General features: G+C 45.6%; 1 protein-coding gene across 7 annotated transcripts in view; it reads right to left on the bottom strand.

Annotated features, from left to right (window-relative positions):
• RFTN1 (raftlin, lipid raft linker 1) overlaps window positions 1-26155 on the bottom strand; it is a 203300-nt gene that overhangs the window by 31557 nt on the left and 145588 nt on the right. For all 7 annotated transcript variants that reach the window (XM_028843652.2, XM_028843654.2, XM_028843653.2 and 4 more), the window contains exons 6-7: window positions 21959-22162; window positions 10192-10307 (exon numbers count right to left, since the gene is read on the bottom strand). In XM_028843652.2, the coding sequence (XP_028699485.1) occupies window positions 10192-10307; window positions 21959-22162 (320 nt within the window). The remainder of the gene's footprint in view (window positions 1-10191; window positions 10308-21958; window positions 22163-26155) is intronic.

Here is a 26155-nt window from a genome sequence, read left to right as displayed (position 1 = left end):
GTGAGGGTCCGAGGAGAGAGGAGGATTCAGTCTTTACTATATACACATTTGCACTGTCAGCATTTTGTTTAAAATTACTATAAAACCTCCAGTAACTTTTATCTCAATTTGCAATGTAATATTCCTGAATGGAATTGTTTTTACACATGCTCTTAGGCCAGGTTCCCTAGAAGCAGACACTAAGACAAGTATTCATGTGCAAGTAACTTATTAAGGATGTGCTGCCAGTGAGGGAGTGGGGGAAGTTGGACAACACAGTAGCAGCGGCCCAGGAAGGACGCAGTTTTAAGGACATCCCGTGACCAGTGGCTTAGTCTGATCCTGTGGGGAGCTCTGAGGGGTGAGTTATGCTCAGAGTTGTCCCCCTCTGAGGCCAGGGAGCAGAGCTTTCGTACACCCACACTCCTCTGTCATTGACGAGGACCGCCTCAGGGCACTTGTGGCTCTTGTTGCTTAAAGCAGGGCAGGCTCCTGGAGCTCAGGGGCAGGGCTCTGCTAAGAGGCACAAGTGCTGCCTGCTTGAGGTGAAAGCACCATGGTAAAAAGGGAGCTGAGGCATCTAGATCACCAACATTATCCATTATCAGAGGCATCTGGGAGCTCACCCACATTATCCATTATGTGTTCTAATTATAAAAAAAATTAATAGATGTGCCTTCTCTTCCAGCTGGCCTCTGCTCCTGTCACTTCCCACAGCAGGGAGCCCCCACACTCAATCCCTTAGCCCATTCAAGTCCTGACTTGACTGCCAATACCCAGCTGGAGCCCAGTGTGTCCAGGAGGCCTTGCTCAGTCTCTGCTCTCTCCCAGGGCACTTCTGGTCAGCAGGGCACAATTAGCCTTGAATGCCTTCCTGTTTCCTTTGTAGGCTCTTCTTCCCGAGGCTCCTTGATGTGTGGGGCGTCAGCAAACGCCCCTTTGCATCCTTGTTCCTGGGCATCAAAGAGCAGTCATTCTCTTTGAGCCTATGGAGTTTCCCAGTTCCCTGAGAGTTCTGTTATGGAACCTCTAATCTCCACCATCTCAAATGGTTTTCATTCTTATGTATTCTTTCATGGATTAGTCTAGCCCACCTGCCCCATGGGGGAGCAGGAGGGCTGGTTTTGGTCCAATAGCCCATCATCTCTGTGTCCTGCCACTGCCACAATCCACATACATTTCAGAACGCCCAAGCAAGTGGCTGCTGCCAAGGAGGAGGCAGAGGGAAAATAATGGCTAAAAGAGATAAAAGAGGGACAGACAGCCATCCCAGGCTCCAGTATCCGAGGACAGGGTCAAAGCTTCAGATCAGAAGTCAGGACTCAATAATCAGATCATGACCTTTTGGGGTCACTATTTCTAAATGTAATCTCTTCCCCATCATTATGGGAAGGGAAATGACTTACCTGGGCAACACAAACTGTACAAACTAAGCTTTTCTCTGTGAAGTTCCTAATAGCAGAAGAGTACTAGAGGCCCTCTCCAGAGACAAGAAGAAAGAATTTCAGAGGCTCAGGGGAAAGTTTAATATGGCCCCATGACAAGAAATGCTCACAGGCCCGCTGGCTCCAGGTGGACATGTCACCCTAAAATAAAAGTTGGAGGCAACTAAGGAAAACCACTGTCGCTGTGGAGATAGATGAGTGTGAATTTACAAGGACAGAAGGGGGTACCTGAGCCTCCAGGGATGGTGACAGAAATGAGGCAAACCCAAAAGAGGAGGAATGTTGTGCCTGGAATGAGCTGAGGTGTGCAGGTGGCGTGAGGTATACACATATGCACCTCAGCCTAGAATGAGATGAGATATGCGAATTACATATGTGCGTGTGTGCACACGTATACACACACGCCGTTTAAAATCATGCTGAAAGCAAGAAGTTGCACAAGAAGAGTATGTTCAAGACAATAAAAATGGGATTATTCAACTCCTATTTTACTTTCTTTTCTACAAGGAGACAAATATGGCTAAAGTCTAAGAGACTCTGTGAAGTTTTCTCCCCATTAATGGCATCACAGCATTTATATCTGTGTTCATCAGGATTCTCCTGAGAAAGAGAATCAGTAGGCTATCTTGTATCTAGAAAGATTCATTTTGAGGAACTGGCTTACATGACTGTGGGGGATGTAAAATCCAAAGTCTGCAGGGTAGCCCAGCAGGCTGGAAATTCTAGCAGGAGTCGATGTTGCAGTTTTGAGTCTGGAGGCTGAATTCCTTCTTCTGGGATCTCAATCTTTTTTCTTAAGGCCTTCAGCTGATTGGATGAGGTCCACTCACATTATGAAGGGTAGTGTGCTTTACTCTTCTACTGAGACAAATGGTAATCGCATCTCAAAATACTTTTATAGCAACATCTAGATTGGTGTTTGATCAAGTAACTGAGTACCATAGCCCAGCAAAGTTGACATAAAATTAACCATCACAGGATAATTCTGCAACTTCATTTTCTTGTTTAACATTTCCTGCAATTCCTTCCATGTCAGCTTATACAGAATGACCTAATCTATAATAAGAATATATTATCTTTTGTTTAACCATTCCCCTACTGATGGACATGAATATTGTTACCTTTTTTGATATTACAAATAATGCTGAGATAATAGCCTTGTCTGTGCCTTCTTGTGAACACATGCATTGGTTTCTTTAGAAGAGATGGACGTGAAGTATGAAATTGCTGAGTCATGGATGGGAGTGGGCATTTCAAATTGTTAGCAGATGTTAGCAGTATGCCCTCTGAAGCAAACTTGAAAATTTTAAATGAGCTCAAGCTGAGATGAATCACTTTTTTTTTTTTTTTTTTAAGGAAAAGGCAGTCATCCATACATACTATTCTGTAAACAGGTGTGTAACTGTCAAGGTGAGTGGCATACACGAATTTGATAAAAGTCAAAGTACTGAAAGAGCTGCTAAAATAGAGCTGAGGCTATTCTGACCTCCATAGCACTCACCTGTGCTATGATTCGCTTTGCGGTGGGAAAGGATGGAGATGCAGCCTGGGAGGGGTTTGGGTGTTGATTCCTGGGCCTTTCATGGGAGTGATTATTTGCAGGAAAATCATCCCTATCACAGGAAAAAGGCAGAGAACTGCTGTCTTTGGCACTAAAGACTATGATCTCAGAACCAAAATAATTATCTTGGAGAAACTGTGGCAATAAAAGAAAAAAACCAGATGGTTTAAAAAGAACAAATATTGGCTCCCCTGTGAATTCTAGAAACCATAGAAATTGATGTTACTCCCTGGCAAATCCTAGAGTGGATTCTTAAAGAGATGGTTGGGAGCCTTTGAAAACAAAAGCTTGAGCCCCAGAAACCTGCAGAACTTCATGAAGACCAAGTGAGACCTAATGTGTTGTTACACAGGATTATGAGACAGGGTTACAGGACAGAGTAGGTTTCAGTTACAGAAAAGCATCGCATCAAGCCTTTCATGTAAATACAAGAGAGGAACGGAAGGTGGAACAACAGGGCCACCTGAATCCACTGCAGAATGGTTTGGGTTAGTGTCAGGCACTGGTGGAGAGATCTTATAGCGTGCCAAGGACTGTGTCCTTGATCCAGTCTGTTTGCCATTGAGACCAGCCAGGAGCCACCATACATATGAAGCCTTCAGGGAAGCCAAGGCTGGAAGATCCCCAGAATGAAGGATGATATAACCATGATCAGAAATGTCTTGACAGGCTGGGGAAATGGGCAGAAGCAAATAGTATGAGATAAAATGGGAGTTAACAAAAGATTAAATACGCAGGCAGAGAGTGGAGAAGAGCTGACTCCAGAGCCTCATGACAAAGTCTGTGGGGTTGCAGAGGCTGTAATGACGCCCTAAGCCATTCTCCCTGCAGCTGTACTCGCGGAAGTCCAGTCCACCCTGAGAGAAGTCAAGTCCTCGCAGGCAGCAGCAGCTTTCTAGGATGCTCATGCCCTTCTGACCTCACCAACTGAGCATGTCAGGGGTAAGCTGTATGTGTTTCTATAAGTTAGACCCATTTTCCTAGTTACATGTCTTAAATGACTTAAAAGCATATAAACTATAAGTGCAAAAACAAGTTGTTTCTCAAAAAACTAAGTTGAATTCCTTGAAGAGACTCAACAAAGAACAATCACTAAAAAGTAACAACTGTGGCTGAATTAGATGTGTGTTGGGCGTGGGGACTAGAAAGACTAGAAAGAAATCATGAAAACAGAAGGATTCTGCAGTCAGATTCCATTGATACTTTAAAGAAACTGATACTGGACATTGTAGTTAGCACACTTTGGGTGTGGTTTATATGAGAAAGATGAGGCAGAACTCTACTTCAGCAGACACTCAACTCAAAAAGACTGGCAAATGGACATGTGTTTACGTACTTTACATTCAAATAAAATGTGTAAGATAGGAATCTGATTTTCTTTGGGTCTCTTTGACTTTTTCAATTAACCCACCCGCCACCATACCAGTTGCATCAGCTATAAGTGCTTTTTCTACTGTCTTATGTTCCATTCTGGCACCAAATTTCACGATAAGCACTGATGTTCTAGAACATATTCCATGGAGAGGGATAAACATGGAAGAGTCTCTATGCTCAGGTAGCACCTGGTGGTGTCTATAAGCTCTGATGGGCTGTCAGGCTCAAAGATACACAGATTCAGAGGGAAGCAGAGGTCTCTGTGTCTGCATCTTGCTCTTTACCTATTCATCTTATGTAGTTTTTTCCTTTCCTTTCCAAGAATTACCCTTTCTGCTCACACACTAGACTGTAAACTCAAAGAAAGTCAACAAAATACCTGTTATAAATGCCCTATGGATACACATTTATCTTACAACTGCCTTTAATTTTAGGCTGTAGGTTTCCAACTGAGCAAAATGCAATTATTTGCATTTGACTCTACAGGTACCCTAGCCCAACCGCCTCTGTGCTTTTAGCATACCACAAAGGCAATGGGGGAAGGATCTGTCTCATGATGATACGAGGTGACTGACCGAGAAAGCAGTATGTCATGAGGGCTTACTATGTGCCACGTTCTACATTCACAACTTTTAAATATGTTTTCTCTTTTAATTCTCATCAACTTTGAGAGGTCGTTACCAGTATCCCCATTTATACAACTGAAAATAGAAAAACAAAGCAGGGGTGGTTTGCTTTTCACATAGTCCATCACTCAGCTGGGAATCAGAGAGGCAGGATGCACACTCAGGCAGATTCTGGAATTACTGCTCTCTTGTCAATATGTTGCACCGTCCGCACACTACATTTTCGTGTGTGCATGTGCGTGTGTGCATGTGTACATGCGCGTGAAGAGAGAGGGAAGCCAGCGAGACAAGGTGGAATCGGAATGGCACATCTACGCAGAGCTGAGGAATCAGCACAGGAGGAGTAACGAAGCAGGAAAGGGACAGACCAGGCCCCACTGTGAGACATGAAAAAGAACTGGTCAGGGACATTTTGTGGTCAGAGCCCTAGAGATTATAGGCCTGCCTGGGAAGACTGTGGTTACCAGAAAAGCAGTTAACCAGAAGCCAAAAGGGACCTGCTGAGGCCTTAAAAAGGAAAAATCTTTCCTAGAGGCCAAAAGGGTGGGGAAAAGAAGTAATTGGTAGAGGGTAGAAGACATGAGAGTTTGAAAAATACCCTCAGCCTTAGAGATGGGCAGGCAGGAGAGGGGCTGTCTGCAGGCCCAAGTCAGGGTCTAACGGAGCCTCTTCAAAGAGCTGAGCTGTGGGTGAACCTGTCCTGGACTGGACATTGCTGGGCTGTGCTGGTTACAGAGCTGTCTATACTTAGTTCCCCTAAGACAGGGATTCTCAAGGTGGGGTTCCCACACCAGCAGCATCAGCTCATCTGAAAATGTCTTAGAAAATGCAAATTCTTGGGCCCCATCTCAGAGCCACCGTTATAGACTAAATATTTTATATCCTCCCACAGTGTGTATGTTGAGGCTTCAAACCCTAGTTTGGCTGTGTTTGGAGATGGGGCCTCTACAGAAGTAATTAAGGTTAAATGAAGTCATAAGTATGGGGCCCTGATCCAACAGAATTAGTGTCCTTATAAGAAGAGACACCAGAGTGGCCCCCTCCCACCTGTGCATGCTCAGAGGCAAAGCTATGTGAGGATACAGTGAGAAGCCAGCCATCTGCAAGCCAGGAAGAGAGCCCTCACCAGAAACCAAACCCCAACAGAACCTTGATCTTGGACTTTTCAGCCTCCAGAACTGAGAGGAAAGAAATTTCTGTTGTTTAATCTGTCTAGTCTAGTATTTTGTTACGCAGCCCAAGCAGACTAAGACACCCATTGAATAGGAAGTAGGGGTAGAGCCTGGATAGCTGTGTTTTTAAAAGCTCTCCAGGTGATTCTGATACGAGATCAATTTTGAGAAACACTAGTCTACCTTGGGCTGAACCAAAAAGCCTTCAACCCAATCAGCAAGCATTTACTGGAGTGCCTTGGAGAACAAAGATGAACATTCCCAGACCAAGAAACTCACAGTGGAGGGAGGAAAGTGGACAAATAAATAACACTGATGGAGTACAACAGGAGCTATGATAGAGCCATGCCCAGAGAGTTATGAGAACACAGAGGAGCGCTCTTTCACCCTGCAGGAGGTGACCTCAGAGCTGACTCCTGAAGCTTGTTTCCACCAGCTGCAAAGAGGAAGAGAAACCCATAAACCAAGGAGTACAGTCTTCCCACAAGATCTCTCCTCCATCTGCTTTCAGGAGATGTCAATCTCAGAGGCTGTGTTAGCCTGACCACGTGGAGCGGAAACTTGAGACAGCACTGGGCAGTGAGCCTGAAGATACTGAGGATGCCCAAGTCACCTCCTTTGACACAGGTCTGTCCCCCAGGCGTTGGCATTCCAGGCCTCTGATGGGAGCAGCAGCCTTGATGATCTCAGAAATGCCTTCAGGTCTTTCTTTCATTGTCTTGGTGAATAGCATATGGCATCCTTCCACCAGCACCAATCTCCCTATCAAACAGTAGCTTAGCCAACCTTAGTTTTCTATTCTGAATACACTTTTTCATTTTTGACAACAAAGCCAGGCTGAGAATTTCCCAAATCTTTAAGTTCTGCTTCCCTTCTGATTACAAACTCCATTTGCAGTTGGTTTCTCTCTTCCTGCATTTTACTATCAGCAGCCAAGAACAGCTACACTGCACCCTGAATATTTTGCTTAGAGATTTCTTCCACCAAATACCCTAGTTCATCCCTCATTGGTTCTGCCTTCCACAAAGCGCTAGGACACGAACACAATTTAGCCAAGTTCTTTGCCACTTTATAACAAGGATGGCCTTTCCTCCAGTTTCCAATACCTTGTTCCTCATTTCCATCTAAGACCTCATCAGAATGACCTTTACTGTCCATATTTCTACCAACATTCTGATCATGACACTTAGATAATTTCTGAGAAGTCTGAGGCCCTCTCTACAGCTCTCCTCTTCTTCTGAGCCCTCAACAGAATCACCCTAACACTCCATTCACAGCAATCTAGGCTCTTTTTAGCCTGCATGTCCAAACTCTTCTAGCATCTACCCATTACCCAGTTCCAAAGTCATTTCTACACTTTCAAGTATTTGTTATAGCAACAGCCCCACTTCTTGGTACCAATTTCTGTCTCAGTCCATTCCTACTCCTATGACAATATACGACAGGCTGGGTAATTTATAAACAACAGAAACTTGTTTCTCACATTTCTGGAGGCTGGCAGTCCAAGATCAGGCATCTTGACACTGACCAACAGGTTCAATGTCTGGCAAAGGCCCATTCCTCACAGATAGTGCCCTGTAGGTGTCCTTGCATGATCAAAGGTAGAAGGCCAAAAAGGGGAGGCAGTGGTCTGCAGCCTCTCTTCTAAGGGCATTCATCCCATCCATGAGGGCGGAGCCTTCCCAGCCTTATCACTTCCAGGGTCCCCCCTTTCAAATCCATCACCTTGTGGGGTACAGTTCCAACATGGGAGTGGCATCTATACCCACCCTGGTTCTTCAAAGGGAGTGAGCCTCAGAATCTCCTGCAGGGCTTGCTAAAATGCAGACTGCCAGGCCCCACCCCCAGAGGGTTCAGCAGATCTGGAGTGGGGTCCAAGAATCTGCATTTCTAACAACTTCCCACGTGATGCTGATGCTACTGGTCCTGCAGTCACACTAATTTTTAAGAACCATTTTATAGATGATTTTGGATCACTGCCATCAAGTCATCTTTTTTGAGGAACCACAGAGCCCTCCCTTAACAGCCATTTTAATATACAGACAGCAGGAATTTTACACACATCCCCATGGTCTGCCAATCACTCGGCTCAGGCACATGTTTTGGGTGCAGCCATGCATCGCTACTGTTAACAGCCAAATGTTACAGAGCAAACTGAATGCCGGCTGCTCAGTCCTTCAGATCCCCAACTCTTGGCATTTCATATTTCACCACCACCTGGAGCCTTCACTCCACCACACGTGATGGGCCATGTGACCTGCCCAGCTACAGTTGAGGAAGGACAGGGTCCTGAGAAGTGACAGGACCTGCCCACACTCACTTGGCATCTTGGACTGAGCCTTACTTCCACTGCATCCCATTTCTAGTTAGGAGCATGGACCCTGGAGAGACCATGGGCCCCAGGGTCACACAGGAGTGACTGGTGGAGCTGATCTCACACCAGGTCGTCACCTGGTTCCTTACTTCCCTCAGGACTTCTGGCCCCTTCGCTAACCAGCCCCGGATGCTGTGACTTTCCAACTCCTGCTTCTGACGACTCTAGTTCCTTCAGGTACTCCATTACTATCACACTTGCAAGCAGTTATTTCTCATCCCTGTTCAGACGCAGGCATGCCCCCCAACAGCCTTGCTCCTCACTTCACGCATGCTGGGAACTGCTGCAGCTTCAAAGCTGAGTCAGTGTCCCGGGAGACATCCAACTCACGCCCCATCCCATCTCCACTTCAATAACCAGGCAAGGGACTGCCTCGAGCCTGCAGTTCTGGCAGGCACAAGGGTGTGGCAAGCACTGGCTGTCTAGTGGGTCTCAGCGCCCCACACTCCTCACAGAGAGTTGTATCCACCCCTGTCTTCCCTCGGCCTGGAGAGCCCTGTTTGGCAGAGGCCCTCCCAGCAATGCCGATCCTGTGTTCTTCCATGGTGTTCAGAAATCAGTTCTCTATGCCCATGGCTGGGCACGGTGGCTCACGGTGTAATCCCAGCACTTCTAAAGGCCAAGGCAGGCAGATCACTTGAGGTCAAGAGTTTGAGACCAGCCTGGCCAACATGGTGAGACCCTGTCTTTACTAAAAGTACAAAAATTAGCTGGGTGTGGTGGCGGGTGCCTGTAGTCCCAGCTACTCTGGAGGCTGAGGCAGGAGAATCGCTTGAACCCGGGAGGCGGAGGTTGCAGTGAGCCAAGATCATGCCACTGCACTCCAGCCTGAGCGACAGAGCAAGAAGCTATCTCAAAAAACAAACAAACAAACAAACAAACAAAAAAACCAAGAATTCAGCTCTCTATGTCCAAATAGCTTCCCCCTTTATATCCCAGATGCTGTGTATGCAAGAGAGTAGGCTAAAAAGTCACGCTTCCATAGTTAGAGAAATGCCCTTCAGGTACACACTAGTGAATCTTAGGAGTAAATTCGCTCCTCCAAAGTCCCAGCAGAACATGGTTTGAGGAATTCCCCTGCCCACAGCAATTTGGTGGCCTCATGAGTCAACATTTCTCAAATACATTCTTCAGTATTTAATGTGTAATCTTGGACCAGGGACCTAACCTCTCTGTGCCTCGGTTTCCTCATCTATATAACAGGGGCAATAACAGTATTTACTTAAAAGGCTTATTGTGAAGATTGAGTGAGCTCATGTGCATAACTCTAAGGATAGCTGGCACAGGGAGCCACAGGGTCTGGCTCTGACAACGATGCTGCTCTGATTATTACGGAGGCCACAAACTATGTGACCTCATTTATATCACTTAGAGTTGTCAGTTATATGCAAATTAATGAACGACAAGTCTCCTTCCACCAAATGGCCAGGCACACGCAATGTGCTTTTCCTGCAGAAAGGGAAGAGCGGGGCCCACCCCTACCTGGAGGTGGGAAAAGAGGGGAATGAAAGGACTAAGGGGGTCCTTCTAGGACCTACCAGGTCAGCTCCCTCTCAGAAGAAAGCCACAGCTGAGCAACAGCCCCACGGTCAGATGGAGCAGGCGGATAAAACAATTGCTGTCTAAACAAAAGAAGCAGGGCTGCCAACCCCACACTTACTTCCAGGACTGTCCATTGTTCAACCACAATCGCATCATAGCCCTGTATGGTTTTGCTATCTTCTGTGGAAACAGCTTCAAAGATGAATACTCCATCTGTTAAGCCATGTAAGGAATCTGTGGAAAAAGAAAAAGGCGGGGTGGGGGGTGGTTTGTAAACCGTCTGTGGCAGAAGTCTTCTAAGCAGCAAACATTTCCACTGCATTCATTAATAATCCCAATCAGAACATCTTTTCAGCATGTTAATTAAAGAAGGCACATACAGCCATAGAGTCTATCTAGCCCTATCAGAATGAATGAGGCTAATTTACCTCACAGTTTTGAATAATATCCTTGATTTATGAGCCCAAATTTCATTGTTAGCAATCACCATTTGATTTCACGCGTTTACCTTCCTTTTCATGCTCCAGCGTCAGGATGCACTGGGGAGAACTTATCCAGGGTAAAACACAATCATTTAGAGACAGTTTTTAGAAGCAAACTATATTTAGGTGAGGGTTTTTTTTTTTTTTTTTAAAGGGAAGAGATATAACACACCAGATCTGAGCTTGTCAGATGCATTCTAGATGCGTTGATTCTTGGAAGTTCACATGATGTGGGCTGCTGTCCAGACAGCATTTTAGGCAGCTCTTGTCAAGAGGTGGAATGTGGGGGAGAGGGAATTTTCCCAAATAATTTACCACTGGAAATGTTTCCCTGGGCACTGCTGTAGTCAATGTACCAGGTTCTGAACTCTGTACAATTCGACAAGTATACATGAAATGTATAGCATGATCAAAAACTATCGTAGGCAACGAGGGTAAAAGAAATATAGAACAGGCTGGGCGCAGTGGCTCATGCCTGTAATCCCAGCACTTTGGGGGGCCAAGGCAGGCAGATTCCCCGACCTCAGGAGTTCGAGACCAGCCTGGGCAACACAGTGAAACCCTATCTCTACTAAAATACAAAAAATTAGCTGGGCGTGGTGGGGTGCACCTGTAATCTCAGCTACTTGGAAGGCAGAGGTTGCAGTGAGCTGAGATAGCACCACTGTACTTCAGCCTGGAAGACAGAGTGAGACTCTTGTTTCCAAAAAAAAAAAAAAAAAAAAAAAAAATACAGAACAGAGTCCTTGCCCTTACAGAATACACTAAGGGAAGCATCTTTTACCCCTTTGTTTGGTACATGGCTCGTAAATGTCCTAGGCCCATTTTGATAAGGGATTTGGGGAAAGAAGACTGACTTAGAAGCAAGTGGTTTGGGGCTGGGCTGTATCCTGAAAGGTGATGTGACTCTTTCAAGGGCTGGGTCTCTCATCTGTGGGATTATGGACAGACAATCTCTCTTGGTTCCCAGATTTGATGCCATAAACACTGCTCAATCATAATATTATGGACTGAATTGTGTCCTCCCAAAATTCGTATGTTGAAGCCCTAACCCACAATGTGACTATATTTGGAGACAGAGCCTTTAAGAAGGTAATTAAGGTTAAATGAGGTCCTAGTCCTCCTTTAACTAGGGTGGGATGGGGCCTTAGTCTAACAGGACTGGTGTCCTTATTAGAAGAGGAAGAGAAACCAGAGCCCTCTCTCTCCCTCACCTGGCACGTGTAAAGAGGAAAAGCCACGTGAGGACCCAGCAGGAAGGTGGCTGTCTGCAAGCCAGGAAGAGAGCCCTAGCCAGAAACTGAAGTTGCTGGAACCTTGACCATGGACTTCTAGCCTCCAGAACTGAGAGAAAATAAGTGTCTGTTGTTTAAGCCACCCGGTGTGTGGTATTTTTTTTATGACAGTCCTAGTAAACAAATGCACATACAAAGCACATTTCAATGATATGCTCTTTTAAAAGGACAATTTTTAATAGGACAAATCCATAATAATGTGACTTTTTTTTTTTTTTTTTTTTTTCTCCATGGGGAGGAAGGGAGACAAATTCAGAAAGTCCCCTGAATCACACTGGAGTTCCTGGAACTCCCAGTATTTTCTAGATTCACAAAGAAAAAGACTGACAGATATGAATATATAACAATATTTAGCTTTGGCTCCCAACAGACCCCATAAACAAAAGGTCATCAACATGAGAAAATTATTTGCAACAACAATAACAAAAATAAAGACTAAGCTCAATATTTTTATATGTAAAAAGCTTTTACAGATAGTTAAAAATACTAAAACACCATTAGAGACAAAGGACATAAACTAGCAATTAATTAATTCTCTCTCTCTTTCCATGGCCAGTAAACATTGAAAAACAATTGCAATCTCTTTTTTGTTTGTTTGTTTGAGATGGGGTCTCACTCCGTCTCTTAGACTGGAGTGCCATGGCACAATCACGGCTCACTGCAGCCTCAACCTCCTGGGCTCAAGTGATCCTCCCACCACAGCCTCCCCAGTAGCTGGGACCACAGGCACATGCCACCACCCCTAGCTGTTTTTATTATTTGTAGAGATGGGGTCTCACACCATTGTAGAGGCTGGTCTCGGACTGCTGAACTCCAGTGATCCTTGGTCTCCCAAAGTGCTGGGATTACAGGCATAAGCCACTGCTCCAGGCCTCAACTTCTTTTTTATTTAGCAAGGTGACAAATTTTGAAAAGAAAATTCTCACTGCTGGTAAAGGTGTGGTGATATGGGAAAGTTTATAGTGCTTAAGGGAATTTTAACTGTACAGTCTTTCTAGAAAGCAATTTAACAAATTTGCAGGATCTTGCCACAAAAAGTCCATCCTCTTTCACCCAGAAAGCTTACCCTTCTTGTCTATCGTGAGGTAATAACCTCCAACACCATCAAATATCCATCTATAAGCATTACTTATAAAATTACTTAAAAACTTAATCTAAATATTCAACAATCCAAAGATTTAACCATAGAAAAATAGTTAAATTTGGAGATTTCTGTATAACACTAGGCTGTCCCTAAAAATATCATGGGAATTTAATGATTCAGAAAAATGCTTTAGATAAAATATTATGGAGAAAAACTAGGATATAAAACTGCCACATGAGCTCAATATGGATTTTTATGTTAAAACGGTTTAGACAAACTTTAAGGAAATACACAAAATGCTAGCAGCAGTTATAGGTGGTGGAATTACATACAATTTGAGTTTTCTTTTATGTCCTTCCTTTTCTGTGAGGTTATTAACAAGTTAAATCAGGTGTAACACAAGTAAATGGACAACACAGATGACAGAGAATGTCCTTTTTCTGTCTACAAGGCTCTTGAAGGCATAACTAGAATCAAAGAGTTTTTTAAAACTATGGGGAGATGATATTAGTATAATCTAAATAGAAAAACTTTCCTTAGAGGAGTCTAAAAATGGAAGATAGGGCCTCAGAAGGGTGAGTGACATGTTACTGGAGTTCAAGTTTACCCTGAATAACCTTCCAGCCATTCATTATGACACCTACTGGGAATCTATTATGTGCCAAGTAGTCCTGTAGTCACTAGAGATCTCACGAGCAGCAAGACAAAGTCCCTGCCTCCATGAAGCTTACCTTACAGTGGAGGAGGAAGACAATAACACCATGTCAGAGGTGACAAATCCTAGAAAAATACCAAGTGGGCCAAGGGGAGAGTGAAAGTGGACACAGTGGTGGTGGCTATTTTTGAAAGAGGCATCAGGGTAGGGTTCCCCACTTCAAGTGAACTAAGCAAGCAAGGAATATGGATCTGCAGGGTTTGAGAGTTCCAGGAGGAAGGGACAGCCAGCCTGACATGCAGAGTAAATGAAGGACAGTCAAGGACCAGGTGAGCAGCAGAATCAGGAGAGAAGGCGGTTAAGACTAAATTGACTGGTGGGGAGGCCAGCCACTTAGGGCTCTGTTCATCTGACTTGCTTGGCCAATGGGATATTAGCAGGTGTAATGCAAGCAGAGGCATAAAAAGTACATGTGTGGTTGAGCTTGGCCTCTTGTGTCTTTGCCATTACGTTGAGAGGGCATGCCTCAGCTAGCCAGTTGGTTCTAGGGAGATGAAGGACAAATGGAGCAGAGCTGCCCCAGTGGAGCCCAGCTGAGACCAGGTCTGCCTCAACAGAGCTACTCCAGCCAACCCCAAAATCTGCCAGAGTAAATTGTTACCATTGTAAGCCAATGAGTTCTGAAGTGGTTTGTTACACAGCATTATTGGAGCAATAGCTGACTGACACAATGCCCAACCTAGACCTAAAAACAAGACCACAGTACTTTGCTTAGCGTGGGTCCTTATTCCAGATAATAGGGAGGCCTAACCGGTTCAACAAAACCATGGCTGTAAGGGTAAAGAGCACAGCAGCCTTATCCTGATATTATCCCAACATAAGGTAATTCTCCATTTCAAGTAAGAGCCCTATGGGTAAACCAATAACACGCTCCAGCTTCTTGTTTCCTATCCTGAGAGTCTGTTATCAAACGCCTTGGCAGGTGCTAAGCTTGCCTCTCTCATCTGCTTTGCTGAAAAGTTTCTCCTGTGTGCTTATTCCATGGCCTCCTAAGAGACATGTTTCATAGGTGATCAGGGAAAAACAGCTGCTGTACAGCTAAATCATGTCACAGGTATTTTGGGGTCCAAGGTGAGTATGGACCATAGTCCAGCTCACTTTTTAAGTTCTGGGTAACACTCCAGGAGTCCTGAGAGACCCCTTCGAGTAAAGCCCTCCCAAATCCTGACCTGGGCATGCTTGAGACCAGAAGACAATGATTCCATCAGGATTGTATCAACACAGCACACATTTCCTCAAGACTTCTACAAAAATATGTTATATCAAATTTCCAAAGCATCTACCTACAGATCTTCTCAATGGAAAACCTCCAAGCCCTTTAAAAGTGCCTGCCACGTGCTTTAAGTATTTAAGTGCCTAATTCAACATAAATTATCTGATGGTGTTTAGCCTGCCCATGGCGAGCATGGCAGAGCTGAGGTCCAGATGAGGGAAGGGGACACTCAGCCCATCCAGACTTTTTCTCCATCCCCTGCTGGGCTTCCTCTCCTTCCTCCTGAGTCAGGCCTGGGAACGGGGCTGTGTAGTCAGCAGGGAAAGCTACAGCTAGCTTGGGGGCATGAAGGAGGAACACACCCAGATCCACCCAGAACACACTCATCCACTGCCTGCTTCCCAGTCTCCCCACCTTAGCCTAATCCTCCAGTATTCTGAATCCAGAGCACTGATTCACCTACTTAACCATGAAGCTGAAGTTCAGAATGGCTGTCAAAATCTGGTTATCTGTAACAGCAAAAAAGTCAATGAACCACAGAGAGCAGACAGCTGGGCTTTTAAAGAGTCTCTTGTTTTGACGGCCTTGTCCACTCCTTGTCTCCTCATTACCTTCATGGCTCAGCCTCACTATAATGTGCACTGAGTTGGGTATAAATAGGTCTATCTTAGAGTGAAGGCTCCAACGTAAAAAGGTTAAACTGCCCTCCATCTATGGAAAACATTCCATTATCACTGCATTTTTTATTAAAGCGAAGATGCTTCCCTACTGTGCACAAAAAGCTATCTGCCCTCGTACTGTATAAATATTTGATGCTGGTCTTTTGGTAAAAGGCCACCTTAATATTCCAAGCTTATGACTTACAAGAAGGATGTGGGAAAAGAGGTAAATTCTATGAGGCAACCACTCTTCTGCAGCCTCTGAGACATTAAGACTCTGTCTATCAAGCTAACCTTCAGGCTCAGCCCTAGGGTGCTATGCTTTGCCAAAGTCTAGCCTGAATGTGCATGCCATGACAAGCCGTCAGTGCATTTGGTCTATTTTTGCAGGGTTAAAAACAAAGTGTTACTATTCTCCTTTAAACAAGCTAGACTAGACTAGACTGTCTACCCTGGAGTAGCTGGCATAACAGATGCTCTTGGCTCTCTGAGGGTGCCTTCTCTCGATCAGAGGCTGCAGTGCTCTTGGCACCACCTTGATTCCAGGATTGGCACTGGCCAACTGCATAAGTACAATTGCACATGCAGTCATATGACATGTGATCCCATGGCAAATGTAATCACTGCTCAACCAATCCCAGGTAACGGTGCCATGTTGCTTCCCAATCACCCTGCAGCTAAGTTGCTCTATTAACCAAAGAATGAGCAAGGCTGCTGCCTTCTCTTGCTTCTTGAACACTCACTGCTGCTCTGGGTCTGCCTGCCTTTCTACATTCTCAATTTGAGGCACTGAATAATCTAGAAAAGATATTACTCCTCTTCAGCTGGAAAAGGGTTAGCTTGCAAGTTGTAGCACCATTTAACTGACCAGATAGGGAAGAAACATTCTGATTCAGTGTTAGCTGGATGGGAGGCACTCTGCCAGGTGCACTCAAGGCTTTTCATTGAATCCTCCCCAAAATTCTGTAAGATATGTCATTCCCTTTTAGTGGGTAGACAACTGAGTTAAATGATTAGTCCATGTTCATATGGAATACAAGGGTCAAACCAGATCTGAAATGTGATTTGTTTGATCCTAAAACCTACCCATTTTCAACAATAGACATTTACTGAGCTACTACTATGATGAGGCAGACCCTGTTTGAGGAGCTGGGGGCAGGTGCTAAACAGGCTACGTTTCTACCCTTGCAGAGCTGGTGTTTTCTGACCACTGCACCATACTCTCTCTGCCTTGGTGGTTAGGATGAGATTTCAGTCAGGGCACAATGAGATGGGCTTAGGGCTTCTGTTTGGGGCTACATCTGTACAGATGCCATGCTGTCCTATATGGGGCAAAAAAAAAAAAAAAGAATAAAAATTTGCTTGTAAATGGCTAAGTTATATATATAGCTGTGTATCTGACACAATGCAATAGCACACAGCAATGAGAGAAAATGGTCTGCAATTACATGTAAAAATGTGGACGAATTCCACAACGACAAGTGTATAAAGTTTGTATACAGTTCAAAACTCATCAATAGTGTTTCAAGTAGGGACTGTGCTTACCCCGGGGGGATAGAAACAGTGCGGGACATGCAGGGGCTTCTAGGGGCTTGATCTGTTCTATTTCTTGATCTATGTGCTGGTGACATGGATGTGTTCACCATGTGAAAAGCCACTGAGCTATATCCTATGATCTGTACAATTTTTTACGTGTGTGCTAAACTGCAATAAAAGTTTTTTAAAAGTGTCCTATGGACACATGAGAAAATGCATTTAATGGCATATGTGCAATTTAGCCCCTACATTATTAAGTGGCTTCTTTGAAGTAGAAGGCCTGCCTGTAACCACTAGGCCAGACATTCCTGGAGACGGGTGGTGTCCCAAGGGAGTGGCTATCAGAAACACCTGCTACTACTTCATTCTCCCTCTTTTACCAGTCCCACCCCAAAACCTGCTGGTTCCTGGTGAAACACTCCAATATCAGCTTTTCCCCTCATCACCACTGACATTGTTGAGCATCATCCAGAATTATCATTAGTCACCTTCTGAATACAGGCACCGTGGTGTTAAGAAAGTACAAAAAGTAGGACCTGCCTGGGGGGTTGGTTGTGAATATGTCTATATAAAATGTACACCCCACATATTTAATACATATTTATTTAAACCATGTACATGTGGTTTACATATGTATCTTGCAAATATATGGTTATGGAGGATACGCTAGGTGTCAAAAAAGGTGGTATAAATACCAAGTGTTAACTTGGATTTAGATGCAGCTGGGGCACCGGAGAAAGTCTCAAGGGAGACCTAATCTTTTAAAAAGGTGGGAACAGAGAGACATCTGGGTGTCATGTGACCCCTATGTGATGCAGCATGGAGAACACATTGCCTGGAATAGATTCTTGTCATAATTCTTAATTTATCAAGGCCTTAGAACTAACTTCCAGGTTACGAGAAATAGAGGTTGGAGAAATAAGATCAGTGACACCATGAGCGCTGATCAGATGAAGCCATCATGCAGGCCATTCTGCAGAATGAGAGGCTAGGTTCCTTTCAAGCAGTCAGGGAAAGAAAAAAGCTCTTCTAGGCAAAAAGAGAAGTGAGGATACAGTCACCGCAAACACTGACTGTTGCTGGAGAAGATTCTGGTTTGGATAATCAGCTGCAAAGGCCATTTCTGAAACAAAGAGATGGAGGACTGCCAGGGTAGGAAAGGGCAAGGACAGGCCAAGGGTATGAGGAACAAGGAGCAGGAGTGGGCAGGGGGGTGGGGCAGGGAAGGCAGGGCAAAGAGGGTAGTTGGGGGCAGGGGATAGGACAGAACAAGAGCAATGCTAGGCAAGGCAGGGCAAGCGAGATGGTGGCAGCAGCAGCAGCCTCAGTGGCTGGTGATGGCAGCAGCAATTCTGCAGGCCCAGAAGCCTTGTGAAAAATCAGCCTCCTCACTGGGTCTTCAGGGTTGGGCAGCCTCAATCTTATCCCGAACTCCTGACTCCCACCTAACTCCTCCACAACAGCCAGCTCAGCTTGGGGTCTCTCCTCCTAGTCTTTCCCATCCTCTAGAAATAGAGAGCCTGGCTTTCATCTCACTGGCCGACATGTTCCTGAGTGCCTGGCTGCTCTGCTGTGTGGCCCCTGGACTCATTCTTGCTTCCATCGGGTCCTGCCACCTCCCTAGAGTGACCCTGGAGTCCTCCTCTCCCCACCAGGAGAGCCGCCAAAGTCCTGCTGGGGGCCACAACTCCTGCCAGCATAGCCACGTCTTTCCTCTTCTATCCCGCCCACCTCATGGTCCTTTTATCTGCCTACTCCCTTCTTTCTTCTGTCACCTTCTTGCTCTTACTAGCCAGTAACCTTGACAATGACATAATGTCTCTGTGCCTCAGTTTCCACAGCTATAACACAGGCATAACAACAGTACCTACTTCACTGAGGTATTGTGAGGATGAAGTCAATGCTAAGTTTGAATTGCTGAGCCCAGCACCCACACAGAGCACCCGCTAGGTGTCCACGGTCGTCACTACGCCCCTCCTCTGTGCCCTAAGCTTGCCAGAGCTCACGGGCAGAGCCTCCCCCAGCCTAAGACACCTGGTCAGTCTAAGGTTTAATGAATGACCCAGGGAGAGGAGTCCTGGAGACCATGAGCAGGAGCCCAAACTTGAGGAATGTACAAGTCTTTCTATGTCCTGGGGTGGGAGGCATGGGGAGGGGAGTAATGCCTCCAGAACAGAAGCTCTGGAGTCTGCACTGGGTAATTTGGGCTGAAACATCACCTTGTTTATGGGACAAAGTTCTCATGAGCTTTATGACTCTGTGGAAAATACTTTGGAATATAAATTTCTATTTAGGAGTCATGACTGGTGCCTTTCCAGATGGCAAACAGCTTAAAGATGTGCTTCTAGCTCTGCCAGATTTATTTGTAAGGACACTAATTATCTCATTAGAAATAGGTTCCTCTTATGATTATGATTAGCTTGCCATTTTTTTTCTTAATTCTGGGAAAAGAACACACACGTATTTCATCCCTGGCCAACGGAAACCTTGAACTTTTCCAGAGCAGAAACACCCTAACCCAGTAAGCATTACTCCCAGTCACACTCTCCCTCCCAAAAGACATATAAACGGTGAAATTGTGTTTAAAATCAGAGTGGGTTTCAATTCATTTTGTTCTGAGAATTTTGCAGCCCTCCCTGACATAGATACAAACAGCTATGGTGGAGCTTTAAGATATGGGCTGCATACAGGAAGATGCCTGGGCCCTGTGGAGGACTTCATAGTTGCGCTTGCCAGGGGAAATTTCATGTTCTGTCTTCAGGACAGGAAGAATGAATTTAATGCGGTTAAAGCCAAGGGAGGCTACAACAGTATTTCAAACACTCAAGTCAAATCTGAAGAAAAAGCTGTCTAAGTTGTCTGCGTTTCTGGACTCCAGGTTGAAGAGTGGGGTGACGGGGAGTAGAGGGGGCTAACTCAGCCCTGATCGCCAAACCATGATGGTAGAGGAACAGTAAATGGGTTTGTGAACGTTCCAGGTGTTCTTTCTTGGGGGTCTTAGGGCTCCTGACATGCTCAGGCAGTGGGGTCAAAGAGAAAACCTTCCTTTTGATGCCCTAGTTTTCCTAAGAGGGGAAGAAATTCCAAGTGGTCACTTGGGTATCCACTATCTCCAGCACCTCCCTATACACCTTCAACAACTAACCATCAGTTTCCTAGGGAGGAATGTAAAACTATGCACGGCCACAGAGAGCATCTATGGGCACCAAGAGGGGATGAAAGGAGCCACTGTTGCCACAACCCAAGACAGGCAATGGGGTGTCCCTGCAGGAAACAGGGAGCCAAAGGTTCCTCCCTGGCCTCCCCTAACACTGGTAAGTCAGGCTGTAAACATCTGTCCCAAGTTGGCCCCAAGCATGTACTGCGACTGGTGTTTTATGATGCATCTCAAACCAGACTGTGACAACCCCTGGCTTTGGGGAACTTTGCAGGTACCCATGGAGGGCTTCCTTGTGTAGAGAGAGGTTACCCACCTTGCCACTAGGGCACAGAAGTAACCCTACATTAGTTGTATTAAAGACATGATATTCTAGAACTGCACTGACCAAGTGCACACTGACCAGTGACCCTAGCCACTAGCCACATAGAGTTATGTAAACTTAAATTAATGAAAGTTAAATGAATTTTAAAACTCAATTATTCAGCCGCAGTATCCACATTTCAAGTGCTTAGTAGCCGCAGGCAGCTGGTGGCCGCCATACTGGACAACCCAGATACAGAACAAACACCTCCATCATCACGGGCACTTCTATTGGACAGCCCTGCTCTGGATGTATTCTTAACAAGCCAATCACCTTTCTGGTGTCATTCATGCATTCAACAAATGGTTATGGACCATTACACTATACAACGCCTGCTGCTACTATGATAACATGTCAACATTAGACAATGATACTTAGAGACTTGCATGCAAAATTAAGACCTGTCTGTTCTCTATCATGTTCTAAGGCTTTGGATGATTTAAAGTACATTCATTTAGAATTCAGAATGGTCTCATTCTCAGGATGCTTGCTGGCATTTCAAGGACTGCAAACACTGTAGAATCCAAACTCTGTTCATGACTCTGCTAATGCTTGAGAGAAAACGGCTCAACAACAACACACGGTACTGTTGACGCCCCCTGCCAGGTTTTGCTGGGATTGACAAATTTGATGTTAGGTTTCACTTAGGAATCCTGCTGACTGGCAGCCCTCAGGATACGCACGTGCTGGCACGTTGGTCCCACTCCCCAAATTGCCTCCCGGATTTGACACACCCTGGTGACTCAACTTGCCTTCTCGTTAACCCAAAGCCCTTTCTTTGTTTGACACATTTTCCCACTGTGGGCAGACTTTCTGCCTTAGGAGAGCTGACATCAATAGTGCTATCCTGTGCAGCAAACCACTAGAGACAACACATTACTGGGGAGGGCGTACCGGGTGCTGGGAGACCTGGGAACAGTGTGTGTCTCAGTGAAGCTTACAGAAACCAGGCTGTTCAATTTATTTCTCTGCTGTTAATTTCAAGGTGCTGCTACTGCTACTTCAACTGTAATAGTGTCTACAAACAATTTGCACTTTGGAATGGCACAATCCCAGGGGGTAATTAACAAATCCAGGGAACAATCTTTTTAAAAGCCTTTAAAAGCAACAGAGACTGAGGCCACCTTCCATGAAATAGAATCACTCCACTTTCTCTGTCATTTCAGAAGATACCTGGCTGACTCCTAGAGAGGTTTAGAGAGCACAGGCCCTGGGCTTTATGGAAAGTTCCTCAAGATGTGTTAATTAGAAATAAAATGCAGCACAGTTATCGGCTGCAGAGCTTTCTGAGTGAAGCAGGCTCTGAAGAGGGACTAAGATTTCAAGAGTTAGAAGCGAAGTTCACAAAGGGCCACCGAGGACTGTGAATTCCAAACATACCGTTCACCGTTCCGAGGTAGAAGACGGCATTCACCAGCACGCCTCCTTTCCGGAAGTGGTCGCTCATGTGCTCTAACCAGTTGGCGTCCAAGCCGTTCACTGTCTGGCCATTCTTGGAGACACGGAGAGGAATGGTGACAGGGTAGTATTGCCGGCACTTCTGATGGCTTTTCGGTTTGTTGAAAAGGGTGAAGATCTCCATTTCTGTTGGGATTTGTAAAGGCAGTGGAGAGAGAAGAGGTCAACTGATGATAAAAATCTGCTTCATCGGGTTTAGTGGAACCTCTCAGGAGCCTGAATAAATGATATGATGAACACTGAAATCTCTGTGAGGCTGTATTGCTGCCAGATAATAAAGTCTCATTCCAAGTAGTAAGTTGAGGCTGGCTTAAAGTAACATGGACCTGAAAGGTTGGGCTTCTGATGGGGGACTTAGGTTTTTAATCTGGAATATAATGAATAGCTGTTATCTGGGATTACTGTGCACAGCTAGGTGTTTGAGAAAAGAACACAGCAGATGGTTCTAGAAAGTCATACAAAGATGTGTTTTAGAAATAAAAGCAGACATATTTGGGAGAGAGTGGTCTTTGAAAAAGTAAATGTACAGAGACACATAAAAACAAAAATACTGCTCTAATTCCAGGAACCTTGTACACTCCTGAACTCACTATTTATAAACTGCAGTAGTGTTTCCTGGGGCTGAACCCATAATACTTAATCAAGTACATCAAAAATACATCATTGATATGTAAAAATAAATATGTTCCCGTAAATGAGAGTTCCTGCCTGGAGTGGCAGGTCGGTCCAAACAGCCAAGAAGGCACTGGGGATGAGGCGCTGAGCTTTCGGTTCCTTCATTTATAGCTCAGTTCTTCAGCAATCAATAGTCACTGCCACCCAGCAGCTGAGCCGCGCCTGCCTACGTGCGGCTGGGCATGGGTTAGCAGTAGCAGCCTCCAGAAGCAAATACCTGGAATTTCAATCTAAGTCTGAGAGTCTATTTTTGTGTTCCTCATTTAGTCAAGCAATCAGTTGACCCAGCTTAAAAAGTCTTGCTTACACAGGCTAGTCAGGAATATGCTTTGGTTTCCAAAAATATCTTGTTAAATCATAAGAAAATCCCCACCCTTCTTTGAAACAAGAATTTAAAGGTCATAAACAATGGTTGACATTAGCAAGAAGGACAAAGCACATTCATGCTCCCTGCATGAGACACCTGAACCCACACTCTCTGATGCTGTTTGTCAGATTTCAATATCTCACAATGTTTTGTGGTATCCAAGTACTAGTTGATTTTTTTTAATGGACTCACTTTCCTTTATTTAAACAAATACTTTTTTTTTTTTTTAAAAGGAAACTTTGTTTCATGACTGTGACAGCAGTCCACTACCACTTGCCAAAAACAAGGGGTGACGATAAAGCACATTAACACCAAATACGTTCATCTAACATCTAAAATTATCTCACATAGGTCACAAAGTCTTCTCACAGCCCCATCTGAGCGAACACCAGCAGAGATCTCTAGGGACAACGCTGGGCCATATTACTTTGTCATCAGCAATACCTGAACAAACAGCAGTCATTTTAGGGTTTCCATCCAGTAGAACAACTAGGAAAGCAAGGTGCCCATCTTTGGAAGTGGCACCTGGATTTTCAACACCAGTTCTAGCCTGTTCATCCTCCCATCCCAAGTTGCTTTTCTCAGCCCTCCTGCTTACTCAGGAAGCCATCCCCAGGCCGGAAGTACTTCCACACCAGAAATTAGGTATTGGTGTATGGAGCTGGCAATCACTAGACTAGTTTGTGAGTTCAAAATACAAACTGTAGAAATGGAGCGACACAGAGGAGGTTCGTAATGGAGGGAATCCAGCCATAAATTGGGGCTGGGGTGGGCAGGAGGTGAACTGGATGATCGGGTGTTTTCCAGTCCTGGGTGTCACGGGTTCAATTAAAAGCTGCAGCTACTGAGGGCAAGAGGATAAGCAAGGTTTTAGTGAGTTCCTGGGTTTATTTGGATTCCTTCTAAAGCAGACCCTGCAAGCTTTCCTGTGCAAGTAGTTTATTTGGGAAGAGATCCCAGGAAAGAGGGAAGGAGTAGGAATGGAAAACAGGGAGGAGATGGAGATGATACCAGTGAATGAATGCACTGAAGAGCATGTTACCACTGGGGCAACTAGGGCTCAATCCCAACAGGGGCCCTGAGATACTATGTAAAACACACCTCAGATTCACCCACCAAGGGCAAGGAACGTGGGACATTTATCCTCATAAACTGAAAGTCACTCCTGAATCATTCATTCCCCAGGGCCCATTCCCGAGAATGTCTGCAGGTAGAGAGGCTAAGGAAGCTGTGGGCTTGGCCAGAGCTGTCCAAAGGTGACCCCAACATGGGCCACAGCACCACTCGCTACAGCCTGCTACAGTCAAGCACAAATGCAAATGAATTAAGAAGAAGAAAAAAAATCACAGCCTCTGTATGGGAGAAGTAGGTGGGGAATTTGGAAGTGGCCAAAGTCCAAAACTACATGGTAACACTTGATCACACAGAAGGAACTGGCACTCAATGGCAAGACAAAAACACAACTTTCCCAAATGCGTAATGAACCAGAAAAAGGGGAAGACCAAAGGAGAAGTGAGAATGCTGGGGGTGCAGTGGAGGAAGACAGAGACCCTCAGAAAAGGTGGATGGTGCTGACAGCTTTCCCGGCTTGATCCTCCCCAGGGGGCCAGACTGAAGCCAGAGACAGAAATAAATTTCTCAGGAAAAGGAAACAGCATTGGAACGAAGAGCCTCCAAAGCATCAGCAGCAATGAAATATTGGGAGAAACCTGATTGCATATGCGTAACCCTTGTACACTCCTCTGTCCCATCATCTCCTTGTCCCCAGTCCTTTCTCTACCCACATGGAAACCAGCCAAGAGAAACTGTCCAAAAGTGATGTCCTGTGATGTTTTAATATTCTCATTCTCCAACACACATCCTCACGTGAGCAAGCACCAAAGATTCCAAAAAGAAGCCCCATGTTTGTTTAAATTTTCTCAGCTGCTCTGTGACTCCGCCATGACCAGCTGGAAGATTTTTCCAGACATGGGACAGTGAGTCCCAAAGGGGTTGAGAACGTTCTGGGAGTAGCTGAAGGACTGTACTGGCAGAGCACCCAAGGAGCATCGGGGCTGTCTTCTCGTCTCTCCCTTTCCCCCACTTTGTCTCATTTAGATCCCTCCTGTTATACATATGTTCACTGTATTGACCTCTAAGCCAACCAGAGGAGAAAGCGAGGGCAGGTTAAGGGAGCGTGGGGCCCAAGGGTGGGGGTGGCTGAGTCCCGCCGGCCTGGGAGCCTGGTCCATTCAGGCCTTGCCAGGCTACTAGGGAGTGGGGAGGAAAGAGGCAGGTGTCCGGCCCTGAGGTCTGTGCCTGGGCATGGGGACTCAGGCACAGGATGGAAGGCTGCAGTTTGCCTTCAGGTGGGGCCCCAGAGAGCCCAGGTCTTGAGGGTAAGCAGGGGACTGGCTGGGCCCTGCTGTCCCAGGAGACCTGTGGTCTGGAGAGAAGAGTTTAGAGCCTAGCTGAAAATCTGGGGTTCCAAGGGCTAGATGTAGGAGGAAGAGGCAGCTGGTCATTAGCTGCACTGGAAGGAACAAGTGGCATCACACTTGGCTGGGCAGCCCAAACTGGGTGGGGACTGCAGGCTGCTGAGGTCATGGGCAGAAGGGACTAAGCAGAAAGGTTTGCATTGGGAAGGGAGGCAGTGGGCACCATGGTGGCGAGGCAGGGCAGGAGGGTAGAAGGGCCCCAGGCTACTCCATCCAGATGCCTCGATCTGGGCAAGGCTGCTCAAGCTTCGCTCAGGCTTGGGTACTAATAGCAGGGCACCTCTGGGCCAGCGTGAGGCCCACTTGCCAGGGCAGCAGGAAAGGCAAAGTGCAGGGACCGCTGCATGCACAACAATCCACGGGAATCCACCTCTAAGGATGACAGCAGCCACAGGCATGTATCCCTTATTTATACGGGCCTTTCACGTTCACCATCTCATGTGACTCTCCCAACCTTGATGGGAGGGGGTGGCACTGGTTCTGTGCCCAGAAGCATTAAGTGGATCCCCCAGAAATCACAAGCCAGTAAGTGGCACAGCCAAGAGTCTTTCAAACCCCAAACCCTGGGCTCTTTCCCAAATCTAACAAGAGACTAATTTC

Source organism: Macaca mulatta, chromosome 2 (assembly GCF_049350105.2).
Source record: "Macaca mulatta isolate MMU2019108-1 chromosome 2, T2T-MMU8v2.0, whole genome shotgun sequence".
Classification (NCBI taxonomy): Eukaryota; Metazoa; Chordata; class Mammalia; order Primates; family Cercopithecidae; genus Macaca; species Macaca mulatta.
The sequence above is the reverse complement of the archived record's forward strand: the minus strand, read 5'-3'. Positions and strand labels throughout refer to the sequence as shown.